This window comes from Python bivittatus, unplaced genomic scaffold, assembly GCF_059951505.1.
Source record: "Python bivittatus isolate LINGU-HERP-01145 unplaced genomic scaffold, Pbiv_v1 ctg000050_np1212, whole genome shotgun sequence".
NCBI lineage: Eukaryota > Metazoa > Chordata > Lepidosauria > Squamata > Pythonidae > Python > Python bivittatus.
The window spans coordinates 8660987-8676106 of record NW_028277033.1 but is presented as its reverse complement, the minus strand read 5'-3'; the positions used below and the strand labels follow the sequence as shown (position 1 = coordinate 8676106).

At 39.4% G+C, this 15120-nt stretch overlaps 1 protein-coding gene across 2 annotated transcripts in view; it reads left to right on the top strand.

Moving 5' to 3' along the window:
* PARG (poly(ADP-ribose) glycohydrolase) overlaps nucleotides 1-15120 on the top strand; it is a 61509-nt gene that overhangs the window by 11684 nt on the left and 34705 nt on the right. For both annotated transcript variants that reach the window (XM_088129474.1, XM_088129466.1), the window contains exon 8: nucleotides 12576-12668. In XM_088129474.1, the coding sequence (XP_087985600.1) occupies nucleotides 12576-12668 (93 nt within the window). The remainder of the gene's footprint in view (nucleotides 1-12575; nucleotides 12669-15120) is intronic.

Here is a 15120-nt window from a genome sequence, read left to right as displayed (position 1 = left end):
AAAAACAGTAAATGGTGATTTTTCCAATATATTAATAATGTGCTATTTTTTTCTGCAGTTGGAGTTATCTCTCTTTCTGTCTTTTTGGCAGCTTTCTTTGGTTTCCTAGTATCATTTATACAGCGTTGTTGTTGTTGTTGTTCAGTTGTTGTGTCCGACTCTTCATGACCCCCTGAACCACATCGCGCCAGGCCTTCCTGTCCTTCACTGCCTCCCTGAGTTGGCTCAGTTTCATGCTCATTACACAGTGTTAGGGTGTTTTGATTTGTTTTTTGTTTTGATAACTACATGGACATGTCCCTGAAGCTTTCTTGAAAATGTTTTTCAGAAATAGCTTGCCCTTACCTTCTTCCTAGGGCTGAGAGACAGTGGCTGGCCCAAGGCCATCCAGTTGGCTTCCGCACCTAAGGGCAAGACTAGAACTCAAGTTTCCCCACTCCTAATCCAGCACCTTAACTTCTATATCATACTGGCTCTCCTGATGCTGGTTAGATCAGATCAATTAACGCATGCCAGAATACTCAAAACCATTTCTTTTAGTATTTGTTTGCACTTTAATGCAGCTAGTTATCTCAGATGCTGAGCTGAATATGGCTATGTTAAAGTAAAAAAATGACTCATTTAGTTTTGGACTCACTTGAGATAAGCAAGCATTTCAAAGGTATAAGATGCGTTTAGAAGTTTTAAGCAGACCCCTAACAGTTCTGGGATTGGCTCTAATTCCATCAGAATTGTTACGTGATATTACATTTGTGCGATGTGGGATGGCATTCTGGCAGTTTCATCTGATGTCTTATTTTCATTATTTTAGGGACTTCTGAAATTTTATCCACATTGAGACAAACTTCTTTAGCTTTCATGTATTAGTTTATTTCTTGATTTGAGTCTTTCCAGATCAAATCAGATTTAACTACAGTACTGTCAGTGGCCAGCAGAATGAAAAGAAAACTTCAGAAACAATGACTAAATGTAGTTAAAAACAATATAACAATCATGTAAAACCTGTTTGGAGTCTTTCCAAACTTAGATTCTTTCTTCCTGATCTTAAAGACTTTAATAATACTTAAAGTGGAAATATTAGGAAATATTTCAAAATCGTTTGAAAAAAGCACTTATTTCTGTTCCCCCCCACCGTCCCAGGCTGCCACATGCCAAGGGAAAATCAGCTAAGGGGAAAGGGAGGCCAGTCGGTCACTGTGTGTCCTGTTTTATTTATGGTTTTATGTACCAATAAGTTCTTATATTAATTTGAAATTGGAATACAGAGAATAGAATAGTCAGCGAAGATTTGCTCTCAGAATTCCCCAATATTTCCAGTGTCAGCTACAGAGTTCCGCTCACCCTCTAAGTTTTCTTCATTAGCTTGTAAATAATGCAAAGGACAATTTGGATTATTTTGGTTTGCATGGTTAGTGTTAAGGTGGAGAGTAATAAAAATATAAGGGGTAAGGGATAAATAATTAGGCAAGTAAACTGGGTATCTTTTCTTGTGATTGCTTATTTCTGTATATTGCATTAATGTTTCTTGCATGTTGAGTCTTATGCAACTACTCCTGATTTTTGCATACTGCTCTTTCTATTATGGCTCACAGAGTTCGTTTGGTATATCCACCCTAGGTTTGAAGTACAATTATGGTTTACTTTTGCTGTTAGTTACAGTTCTGGTCATTTTACCTTATTGGTTAACCTTGTTAGTATAAACCACCCAGCAAGCTTAGGCTATTGGGCTGTTTAACGTTTTTAATTAATTAGTTAATCAATAAATAACCATGGACTGTTCTCTGTAGGAAATTCTTGCTGAGTTGAAAGTGAGAAAAGGAACAAGATCAGTCTCAAAAATCTTTTCCTGTCCTTTCAAGCTGGCTAGCCTAGGTGCTTGCCCTGTAGAGATGTACAAAAATACCACATTTCTGATTTTTCCCCCCTTCTCTGATATGCTGAATTACACAGCCTATGTGTCGTTTTGAGAAGTGTATGGTTAAGATGCCCTAATTTTCACTTGAAGAATACAAGGGCTGCATAAAACACTGCTCCATATTTTTTTTTCAAAAAAGTGACAGAAGAGGGAGCTCTTCTGTTGGACAGAGAATTTTGTTTCCCAACACATCCAAATTTTAAATTTTCAGTATTGTTGAAACGGAAGTCCAGATATTGCTTTCATACATTTGGGTAGGGACTGCATCATTAATGGGAAGAGCAAGCTAGGCAATCAATTAATTGTGTGCAAGAGTCTCCTTTTCATAATGGATCTATAGCAAAGTATACCGTAATGGCTAATTTATTATCCACAAGTGTGAGATCCATATTATTTACTTGTGAACTATTACTTTCTCTTTGATTCCCTCCCCCGCCCCCCCGATGCTTGGCAGGAGTAGATGTTTTGTGAGGGACAGCATGCTGATGAGAGCTATTCTGTCAATAGATGACATTAATTAGACACAATCCTATTTTTATATATTTTATAAAATGTCCTACATTTCCACATTATCCTAATTTTAGTCACAGTATCAAGTTACGGTTTACAGTGATGCAACCATCACAGATTTGGAATATAGTAACAATATTCACAAATACTATAGATGAAAGTCAGATCCCACTCCCCTTTTAATTTAAGAGGAAGCTAAGAAATTTATGAGAACTGAGAAGGAAGGGATAATTTGGTTTGCTCTTTTAAATCAAAACTAGAAGAAGAAGCCCACACTGTTTAATGACATCCCTTTGTTAGTTTGCTTAACATTTTTAGACTATTCAATTCTTGGTTGATCATTGCTTAATCCAATAATTAATTTAAAAATCTTAAGAAAAAGGGATGCGTTCTTCACAATAAAAGAGAATGCACCGTGTACACTAGGACAGAAGATGGTTTGAACAACATAAGCACATGGAAAGTTCTTTGTAGAGAACTTCAAAATGAAGATTTCATTCCCACATAGATATTTTTAATGGACGACCAAGATTTGATTGATCGTTTTTTAAATTGTCTGGACAGCCATAAAAGAAGCCAGACAACATTGAGAGAGGTCAGTGCTATAAAAATAAGCTTTTCCACTAAGGGACAAGAAAATGTTATCAGTTGCTCCATATTCCATTTTATTTCCAAAATACTAGATCAATTATATTTATACAGTCCAACATCTTAAGCGTAGACCAGATGTAGGGTTTTTGTTGTTGTTGTTCTTCTGTCCATAAGCTCAGAAACTTTTTCATGTGAAGAGCTAATGTGGGGTAGTGGTTAAAGTGTTTGATCTAAATGAGGGAGAGCCACGTTCAATTTCACCCTCAACCACAAATGCTGACTGGGTTGATCCCAGTCTGTGCCATAGAGTAATCACGGGGAAAAACTGCAGGGAAAGATGCTAGTATGTTGTCTTTTTAAATGCATATCTGTTTATCTGCCTTATCTAGCTATCTTAGATGTAGGGGATAAACATTACAAGAATGGAACAATATGAAATATTAAATATGAGATCTCAGCTACGTAAGGCTGATGCAACTAATTTAAAGTAATATGAAAGGGCTCATATTAGGGCTCATGTGGATCATTTGAGGCCAGCCTAAGCATGATTTGTACAGCCAGCCTTGCAAAGATAGATTGGTGAGACAGCGATATTTGTTGATGGGGAAATTTAACCCTTACCTATTCTGGGTGGTCCTGAGGAAAATTCCTCCGTCAAAGGTGCTATTTTCATTGAGGGATACCTTCAATGTCCCTTCATTGCTGCCATGGTAATCCTCAGCCATCATGCAGTAGCTGATGCTGCTTGTACATTAAATGCAAAGGTGGTCAAGTCTAATTTCGTCTTTAGTAATACCTTTCTGCACCCTTTTTTTTTTTTTTTTGCATCATGGTTTACTAATGAAAAATAATAAAATGAGACAGGAGTATCAAAGCTTGTTAAGTCAACCATCTTCACTGAAATTATGCTTTTACCAATAATGCCACCTTATATCCAGATTTTCTAGGTTCTTCATCCTTTTTGGGGTATCCTTTAGCCAATGCTCTGTCCATGATGTAAGGCCATCAGTCCATAAGGAAGTTTCCTGATAACACCGAGAAGGGACGCAGGTGGGAGAGGCATGACCTGCCCTTTCTTAAGATATATGCTTGGCTTCCGTTTCTGCCTGGCAGCGCAGCTTAATGGGGAAGTTGGGCAGGCTCAAGCACAGAGTGTCATTTGGAGACCAAATGGCCCATTGAGCAGATTCAGCAAAGAGCACGTTAGCCTGCTCTCTTCCATTATCTGCCCCGAGAGTTCACAGGAAAGAGTACAGAGCCATGCGAGGTTCTTTAACGAGACCTTTGTGTCCCATTTCCCGCTCTGAAAGACAGAAAGAAGGCCTTTCTTTCTCTAAAAGAGAGAGAGAGAGAGAAAGAAAAGAAAAGAAAAAGAAAGAAAGAAAGAAAGAAAGAAAGAAAGAAAGAAAGAAAGAAAGAAAGAAAGAAAGAAAGAAAGAAAGAAAGAAAGACCATCCAGAGTAGTTGGTCCAGAGTGTGAGATGGGCAGCTATATAAAGGTGACTAATAAATAAATAAAGGAAAGTATGCTCTCAGGATAAGATGTGGAGTGCACCATTATATCAGGGTAAGTCCTAGGAATGAAAGACAATAACCTTTTTTTCCTCTCTATGCAAACTATTGCATAGTCTATTTTTTTTTTAATCTAGTTTAGTCCTTAACATTTTAACCATCTTGTGAATTCTCTAAGTTTCCTAGACTGTAAATTTAGGGAGGAACCTTAGAGATAGAAACTCCATTGTTACTGAGTTCTAGGCTTAAATTTTAGAAAGATCTGTGATGAACCAGAATGACAGGGGTTTTCATGCACAATTTATGAACAGTGCTGAATGTTTATATTGGTGAAAGATGGAAATTAAACAAGGAGCACTGAATGAGTGCCTAAATGCTGTTTGAAAATAGAAAAACCTATGTTTTCATATACTTAATAAAGAAAATAACTTTGCATTACTCATTCTTATAAACAGTTAAACTTTATTTAAAATTATGGAAATGTTTAAAAGAAGCCTCACATGTCAAGTACGATACACCTGAGAGATTGTTGTCATCTTGGATTGGCAGAAGAAATATTTTACCTTCTAGAAAAAAAATTAGAGAGAGCCAAATTAACTACTCTCTTCTAAGCTGTCGTCTTCTTTCTTTTCCAAGTGTCAATTTGTGAATCTGATAAATGTCAAATGTTCCATTTCACTTTCTTCTAATGAGGCTCTTCTCTGTATATACAGAGTCCATCCTCTTCTCTGTATAGTTCTTTCTGTACCTCATCCAAAATTTACCTCATTCATTCTCTTTGTGTTTTTCTAATCAAAATTTATTTTAAGACAGTGAAGGTATTTAAGAACATATTTTCTTGGTGAATTTACTTTATGCCATAACTAAAAGAGAAAGCGGGTTTAGAGGTAGTCCATGCTTATCGACCATTTGTTCAGCGACTGTTCAAAGTCACATCACTGAACAAGTGGTACTTAGGACCGGCCCTCACAGTTGCGGCCATCGCCACATCCCTGTAGTCACATGATTGTGATTCACACATTTGGCAATCAGCGAGTAATTACGATGTTGCAGCATCCCACAGTCATGTGATCATGATTTGTATCTTTCCCAGCCAGTTTCCAACAAGCAAAATCAATGGGGAAGTCAGAAGTTATCATGTGAGGTCCTCGCTTAATAACTTGCAGTGATTTGCTTAACAACGGCAACCAGGAATGTTGGGACTGCCATTGCTAAGCAGTGCAGTCATGTGACATCACGCTTTACAACCATGTCACTTAGTGACAGAGTTTCTCACCCCAATTACATTGTTAAGCAAGGATTACCTGTACTTTGCTCCTTTCTTGCCTTTCTTCCATTATAATGGTGCTCATTCATTTTCACCACTTCTAAGAGTACAGGTAGTCCTCACTTAACTATGGTAATTCGGACTGGAAACGCCATTGCTAAGTGACATGGTCATTAAGCGTGACATCATGTGACCATGTTGCTTAGCAACAACAGTCCTAGCACTTCCAGTTGCTGTCATTAAGCAAATTGTCATGGGTTATTAAGTGCGATGGCACATGATCACCATTTGCGACCTCCTGCCAGCTTCCCCATTGACTTTGTATGCTGGAAGCTGGCAGTGAGAATCGCAAATGGTGATCACGTGCTGTGGGACACTGCAACCGTCATAATTGCATGCTGGTCGCCAAGTGCCCAAATCGCAATCATGTGACCACAGGGACGCTGCAACAGCTACAACTATGAGGACCGGTCGTAAGTCCCCCTTGTTCAGCACCATCCTATCTTTGATCACTGAATGAGTGGTTGTTAAACAAGGACTACCTGCAGATATTAATGTGTAAATATTTGTCATATTTGTTATTGGTACACATTTGGTATTTAGCACTTGCAGTGCATAGTATTTCTAGAGACACGTTCTTATTTCAAAATGACAGACATTGGAATTTGTGTGTGAGCCAGTGGTTGCTTGAACTATGATACCTTTATGCATTCTGCCTCTGATTTGCTCCCACATCAAGAGGATCCAGAACCATTGGCTGAGAATTTGCACGATCCTAAGGACTTAGGAATTTCTCTTGCATCATCTTCCTTGTACACCTGTAGCACTGAATATAACCTGGTGATACTGCAGTCAACATTCTTGTTCTGTTCTGGAATTATTTTACCAAAATTAAATCTTGATATTTAATTTTGGGGTAAGCTTATTTTTCAGCTGATGTTACTTTTCCTGACTCCAAAGATGACACAGAGCTAAAATGCACCTTAGGCTATGACCCTTGCAAGCTGTGCTAATGCCTGATCAGATAATAACCTCTTTGGATAGCTGGCAGGTTGTGATGAACAAAAGTTTCCTTCAGGGAACCACATAGAAAAGAATCTGGAAGCCCTTTTAAAAAAAAAATAGCTAATTTCAAACAAATTGCTTCTCAATTGTCAATCCAGGTGAGTAGCTATGTCCAAACTTAGTTTAGGGAACAGCAGGACAAGCAAGTTAAGAATGCTCTAATCTTGGGGATATGTAGGACCCCAGACTGTGGTCCTTTTTATCTGCTTCTGAGTCATGCTCAGCTCCACTACTGAGACTTATCTCTGACATCTTTGCTCATCCGGTGGGTTAGTCCAGTATGAAGTGCTTTCACTGATGGTGAGGAGAATAAAGGTGAACTTCATGCCAGAATCCTGTTACAAGGATTTTTGAAACGAGGAGGTTCCTTAAAAATAACAAAGTGAAGACCGAGAAGATGGTACTCAGTAGGGCTGTGTTCGTTTTGAAAAGGACCGGCAACAAGTGCTTTGGAACTCAAGCAAGCACAGCACCTCTCTGCTTCTCATTAAAGCAACCCAACTTTGAGCCTGTAAAAAAGATGCCATTGCTTTAAAGCATCCAAATTTAATTCAGGCTACTACAGGAAGTCTGAAATGCTTCTTCCAAATCATGTTTCAAAGCATACTGTATACAGCGCTACTTCAATGAAAATCTTGAGTATATGGCTACAGATTGATTCTGTTTTCTGTATGTTTTCTTGTTCTTAAGTTCCTTGTATGGTTTCACCAACACTTAGGCATTTTTTAGAATACAGTGGTACCTCTACTTACAAACTTAATCCGTTCCATGACGCTGATCGCAAGTTGAGTTGGTCGCAAGTCAAGGTAAATTTTCCCATAAGGTTCAATGTAAATACGGTTAATCCGTTCCGCCCTCCGAATTTGGTCACACCCCGAAGCAAATTTTCCCATAAGGTTCAATGTAATTACCGTTAATCCGTTCTGGCGTCCGCGGACCACGCGTCAGGGGCGGCAAAACGCCCGCGCACCGCGGGGCAGCAAAACACCCGCATGCCGCGCGTTGGGCGGAACAGCGCCCACATGCGGCGGGGCGGCAAAACACCCGCGCACCGTGCGTCGGGCGGAAAAGTGCCCGCGCGCACCGAGGTGGCAAAACGCCCGCGCGCCATGCGTCAGGGGTGGAAAAGCGCCCGCGGGGCGGGGCGGCAAAACACCCACGCGTCAGGCGGAAAAGCGCCCGTGCGCCATGCGGCGGGGCAGCAAAACGCCCGCGCGTGGCGGGGCAGCAAAATGCCCGTGGGCCACGTGTCAGGGGCGGAAAAATGGCCGCAGACCACGTGTCAGGACAGAAAAATGGCCACGGACCACGTGTCAGGGTGGAAAAATGGCCGTATCTCGAGGCGGAGTTCGCACATTGAGGTAAATTTTTGGGGCTGGAGCTGCTCGTATCTCGAAAATTTCGTAAGTAGGGGCGTTTGTAAGTAGAGGTACCACTGTACTACTCTAATCAGCCCCCCTTATTCCTGAGTTACTCCAGCTCTCGCCAGTCTCTTCTTTCCACTACCCACTTTCCTGAAACCAGGAACTTTAAGGGGCTGAAAAGATGTCCATGCCTGCATGCTTCCCATACCTTGTCTCTTTCCTCCCTTTCACTGAGCTTCTCTGTTGCCATATGAGTTTCTTTTGTGTTTGTCCATTTTTCCTTCTTTGGCATTGTTTGCATCTGTGCTTCTAGGAATGGCCTTTTTCTCAGAAACTGCTACACATGTTAGCAAGGGTTGATTTTCTGGCACATAGAAACTGGTTTAATTTGGAAGTTATGCTACCAAGAGTACTAGTTACATGGAGAGAAAGGCAGGAACCTGCTACTCAGTTGAATTCAAGTATCTGAATTGGAGGGGCGGCGGTGCATTTTTAAAAGCCCAGAGTAAACTCTGATGAAAGTTGGGCCAATAAATGGCAGCATGCACTTTTATTTATATAAGCAAAAATAAGCACTCTGTGTAAGCCAACAGTTTCAGATCTTTTCAGGATTAGATTGAAAGGCCGTCCAGCATCACTTTGCCATACGCTGATTTTACTCTACTTTTCACTTGCTCTTGGTGTTTTGAAGGATAAATATATAGTACCATGAAGCCATCGCTGTACTGTTCATTACAGTGTGAATGTTCCTCCCATGAAACTGGTAATTTGTACAGACAACCCTTCTCCCTTTCCCCAGTATGCTGTGAGCATCTTGGGTCTTCTAATTCTGGGGTACAAAACCTCCACTTTCACCTACCTACATTTTCCTCCAAAACTTTTAGAAGCTCTCCCAACATTGGCACTGAATTTGGAAAGTATTAAGTATTAAATTTTTAAGGCATGGAAAATTAAACTAAATTTAGGTTGTCCTGGCCTTCCTTGCCTAGGCTTTGGGGGGGGGGGGGGTGTCAGGTGTTTTCATTCCTCCCAAAAAAGATTGCATATTCTTGCTTTAGCCTCCAGAGTAATCTAAGGGTGAAACTGGGCTAAAGTCCCAGGAATTGTTTGTTTGAGTTAAACTTGATAAAATTCACCCAGATTGTGAGTGGCAAACAACATTGTGTAAATAAGGTAACTTTCTTGAGACATAACATTTATTTTAAAAATGAGAGTTTTAAAAAATGGGGTTGTCAGTTTTCTGTCATCTTTTAAGAAAGAAGATAGATATAAGTCTGTGTTTTCTACCCTCGTACAACTTTATGTCAAGTTAGTTGCTCAAAAAATGAGGCAGCCAGTTCACTACTATGATACAGTAAGGATGTTTTGTGGACAACAAGACTCCCTAACTTATTTATTGCTGAACAATTTGTTTAGATAACAAGAAATAATAACAAACAGGTCTTATCTCCTACATTTTATACACACACATGGTCAAAATTACATTTTTTGCTGTTTTAATTATATTCCTCTAAGCTATCTGAGTGCTTGAGGGAATGGGTGGCACAAAAATACTCTGAATAAATAAATTTACCTAAATTATTGAGCTATAGAAACTATTTATTTGTTTCTTTTATTGGATTTGTATGTTGCCTGACTCCCAGTGACTCTAGACAAGATTACTAGAGAAATGTGAGGTGGAGGTTAATTCTGTTAACAGTAAGTTTGTTTATCGTGATGTCCAAGAAAACCATCCACTTCTGGCTCTTTGACAGACATACCAACATAAGATCTGTTGCTCCTTGAAAGAAACTGTAGGATCTCAATAACTTCCTCTACTAGACCTACTGAATGAAGCGTTTTGCTTAAAGATGGCACGAGGTCATTACATTAAAGTAGTAGAAAGTACTTTGGGATTCTAAAAACTGATAATGTCAGGTCTGTTTTCTAGAATGCCTCTGAGAAGAGCATTATTTGTTAGACAAATTCAAGCATGAACAAGAACGAGAGGTGAATCCCCGTCTCAGAGCTCTTGTTGGTCATGACTGGGTTCAGCCAGAACTGAGGACTTGGCTGACTTTGAGGACTGTAACACGAAATAGGGGTAAGTGTAGTGGGGAAGGCATTGGGCTAGGACGGCAGACTCAGCTTCAAGTCCACTCGCAGCCATAGAAAGTTGCTGAGTGACTTTGGGAGAGGCCAGATTGCTGGAGTGATTGGAAGAAGGAGCGCTATGCCTCTTGTCTTTTCCTCTTGAAAGAAAAGCCAAATAAAAAGGAAGAAATGAATAATTAAGTACAGTCGCATCCTTTTCAACAATTGGGAACATTAGTTAACCGAAGTGACAACTGGACGCTATCTCAGACATTTGCATATTCTGAAAGTTTCTGGATTTTACCAACAAAATGCATTTATTTCTGAGCCAAAGGGTTTGCCAGCTCGGGCAGTTGCTTATCGCAAATGAATAGATGAAATCCCAAGTAAAAAGAATTGTTTGAAAAGGAAAGTGTTACCTAACCAGAGCAGATGCAGTACAGCTCTGAACTCATTACAGTTCAGCCTGAAGGAAACAGTCTTTGCTGCTGCTTGTCTGTTTACTCTCAGAGCTGCATCAGGAAAAGGTAGAAGAGCTGACAGATGTAACAAAGTCCAGTGCCAGAATCTGTCATCAGGCGAGGGAGGCTCTGGAATATGTGGCAGTCAGAAAAGCATCATATGTCAGTTTTAAAAGACAGGAGGCACTCGCCAGAGTAGAAGAATGATCAGGATCTGACAGTCTTCTGGATGCTTAAGGTTAAATGTCTTCCTTTGAATTAATGTTATATGCACTTGTTTGACGTTGCTTCCTGAAATCCAAATTCAGCCTTTAGCTTTTGTATACATCACTACTTGGGAATGCGGTGCATGTGGGAGGTATATTGCCTCCCACAAGTAAAGATGTTAACGTTTTAAGACCCTCATTTTGCAGCAATTTGTATAACCAACATTTCTAAATACATGATTGCCATAGAAGAACATTCATCATGTAATGAAAAATGGAAAGGTTTTGCTTCAGAAACTTTCAAAATTTAGTTCATCCCCGAAGAAGATTCCCATGGGTGCTAAACAATGCAGGGGTCCCTTTGTAGTAATTTAAAGGTCTGTGTTTGATTACGTCATTGGTTACATGTTAAGTTTTTCTAGTGTGTGCAAATTGTTCTATTCTTGTAGTTGAGCGTGATTAATGATTTTCAGTGTATCTTTCATGTTTTGTTAAAGATATGATAAATTAAATCTCTTTCACCGTGCTAAAATATATCTATAGAAATTAATCATAAATTAAGTCCCATTAATCTCAGCTGGCCTGTTCAAGGCATGACCAAATCTAGATCTAATCTCTGAGTTTGGTTTGAGCTTTCAGTCGTTTTAAGAACTATGATTTTTCTTAGTAATTTTTTTCCTCTCTCCTCTTTTTTACAACGTCTGTGAAATTCTGACAGACTTTTTTCGATGCTACGGAATGCAGAGTTCCTGTTCTTACCACTTCTAAGTCTCTGCTTGCCGGTGTATCGTCTAATAAGCCTCGGAAGGAAAACGTTGCCATAGGACGTCTGCCTCTCCCTGAGCTTGGGATTGGCAGGATCAGGGGGAAAAGCGCTGGAGCGAGAAGTCCTTGTTTTAACTGGAATCACGATGCATGTACAAAACGCATTTTTGTTTAGTTTTTGAATCCTTTTAAAAGCGCAGTCACCACACGTACCCTTTGGTGCCGCTTTGAAGCTCCTAATTGCTCCATTTGGGCTGGGAGAAATTCTGAGGGGGCCCTTGAAAGAGGCTGGCTTTTGCTGCCGTCTGAGAGTTTATGGAGGTATCTATTGGACGGCTGGCCTGCAAGATTAATAGGCCTCAGGGTGCGCCAGCTGCTTTCACTCATTCATTCCTTTGTCGTGGCTGTTTTTCTTTCTCTCTCTGCGTAGCCTAATCCCCCTCTATTTTAAACTAATTTAAAATAAATTCAGTGACCTGCATTACAAGGTCTTTTTACGCTATTTTCCCACCCAACTGGCAATGTGGAAATTACTCAAATATGCAGATTTAAACGATTTCCATAAACATTTGTTGTTAGCATGTGGATTTATTAAGACAGGAGAGTCGAATATCACATTTAGCCTGTATTTGATGTGTAGCAATCAGGCACTTAGGCATGATCAACAGGTTCTTTTAAGGATATTAATAACTTTTTTTTTTTTGCATCTAGATCTCCAGAGTTTGTGATTAACTTTGGGTTTTTTAAAAGATGTCTCCCAAGTCACCTTAAACATGCTCTACAGAGAGCTTGATCTGGTTCACCCTACTCCTAACATGAGAATGTCCTCTTCTGTTTTTACTCCAGGTGCTGGAAGATGCCGAAGCTCAGCATCTCTTTCAGTCCATTTTGCCTGACATGGTGAAGCTCGCGCTCTCTCTGCCTAGCATTTGCACCCAGGTTAGTCGACACATCTGAAGGGTATTTTCTGGAGTGGATTAATTTGCTATATAATACTAGGAATGACTGAGGCCAAAATGCCAAGGCTGTGTTACATGGAGCTCGGCTGTTGAGCTTTGGTCCAAGGGAAAACGAGGACCATACCCATCCATAACAATGTAAAACACACTCGAGGCTTTGTTTTTCATTTCTGAAACTTGATTTGACCTCTGTATCAAAATCTGACTTCTGCTTGGAAAAAAGTAGTTGAAATAGCTTACAAGCTACTTTCAGGTGATTTCTTTTTTTACTAAGGCATAAAACAATTACTGTTGTTCAGTGAAATAGTTATTGTTTAAAACTGTTCTTTGGGTCATTAGCTGGTGATACAGTTTTATCGGTTTCATACAACTGTTTTGTTTTTTCATTTTAATTTGCAATTCAAGCATACGTCTTTGTGTACAGTGCCTTTTTCATGAGGAAATTTAATGTGAAGTTTGATCATGTGAAGAAGGACTTTCAGCTGAAATCAGGGAGATTACTCAGATCGGAATGCATTTGCAGTCCCAGCTGCCTATTCTTTGAAAGTTTTTCTTCTCGAGAATTAAGCAGAGTTTTATGCAAATAAGGGTATCCTCAGGAAAAGAAAATTGAATTATTTTAGTTTTTTTTTATTACTCAGCTGTTTGGAAGGACTTTGTCATAGACAAAAAAAATAAATCTAACAACACAATTTGAGAACCACATAAATTATGTATTTTATGAGTGTTTTGTTGCTAAGCAGTCCTGCAACTGGACATTGTTTTAGGGTTACAAAATAAACGTTTTTTCATCTACTTTGTGAGGGAGGATAAGTTTTTTATTAAACCTAAAGGGAAGCATAGAATCACAGCACAAATGTCATTTGCAAGGGTAGCATTGACTTTTTTGGAGGAAATGTCCAAAGGTGGACTGGGGATCAGGTTTAAACTAACACTTTTTTTTCTAGCAAATCATTGTTTATTTGAACAGGAGTAATAGCTTCTTTCCCACCAAGAGCACTCTTGTGCCTGACTTGTTTTTGTTCAAGGGCAGCCCGTGACCATGTTTGCAAACCAGTAGCAATCTCTTAGCAATCCAGGTTTCTTAACCTGATTTTACCTTTCAGATTCAGTTGTTACAGGAAAATATGATGGAACTTTCTTCTATTGGGCATGTGTGGGAGAGTTTGCAGGAGAGTTGCAGAAAGAAGTCCTGAGCAGGAACAAAACTATATTAGTAGCAGCAATACCCTGTTTTTCTGACTTAGGATTGTGGCAAGATCATGATGGCCACAAGGCTAACCCAGATATGTGGATCCTATGTCCTAAAATCTTGTCCCATAGATGCTTAGTTGTAAAAGGATAGCATTTGTGAGGATTCCTTTCTCCTGACCGAAAACTATATGTATGAAAGTAGCAAATTAGTGTGGTTGTATAAAAAGCATGATGTGTTGATTTCCCATGAAAATAGTGCTTCCTGAGCTTCTTTGCTTCTACAAATCATTGGAAAGTGGTATGAAAGTATCCTTGCTTCAACTTTTTGGAGAACAGGACATTGCCCTTCTACCTCTAGCAAATCAATTTCAAGTTTTCAGTACTGGCTCGCAATATCCATCATGATAATAATACCACAGTCATGGTTCCACCTGGGAGTAGCAATACTATAGCAATGATCTATCTGGGTACAACAAATTCATGTCCTTGATGTTTATGAATTCCTTCCAGTGTGTTTCACATTCTCTGTTGGGGAAAGGAGTGCAGCAATCTTCTACGTGGGAACATTTTCACTCCAGTTAAATCAGTGACGTGGAGAAACCATGAAGAAAAGCAGGTTGCTCACCTGTAACTATGGCTCTTCAACTGGTTGTTTGTGCACTAATACAGCTCATATTCTAGCTGTCCTGTAGGTGCTTGCTTGACATCTGTTTGCTTTTCCAAAGAGAAAAAGACCCATTTCCGTGGATCTTAGGAAATTCATAGGTTTTTCAGTATGATTACTGGAGGTAACCAGCAGTCTCTGGTTAATCTCTTAGATCTGTGGCGCTATGAACCAGGGTTTGTGTAATCACAAAATCCTTATTTATGAATGCAAAGAACCACAGTAAACAAAAGATCTTTTCTCATAAATTTAGAAAAGAGAATTTTTAACTAAGGATACCATCACATTTTACAGATCTGCAGGTCTTCCAGACTTCTGCTAGCTGTCATCACATTCTTAAAAGTGACTTCTGCTTGTATTTTTTAACAATTTATTTTCAAGGAGCTGCACAAAATGACCTTAGATTATCCCCTCTTTTGATGCTGCTGACTGTATATTCTATAGAGGTTAAACTAATTTGTAAAATAACCAGGCAATAATAATGTTTGAGTGGAAGCTCGTTGGTTTGTAATTTTTTTTCTTGAAACATAATTTTCTTTTTCATTTAGACAAGGTAATCAAACAAAGGAATACT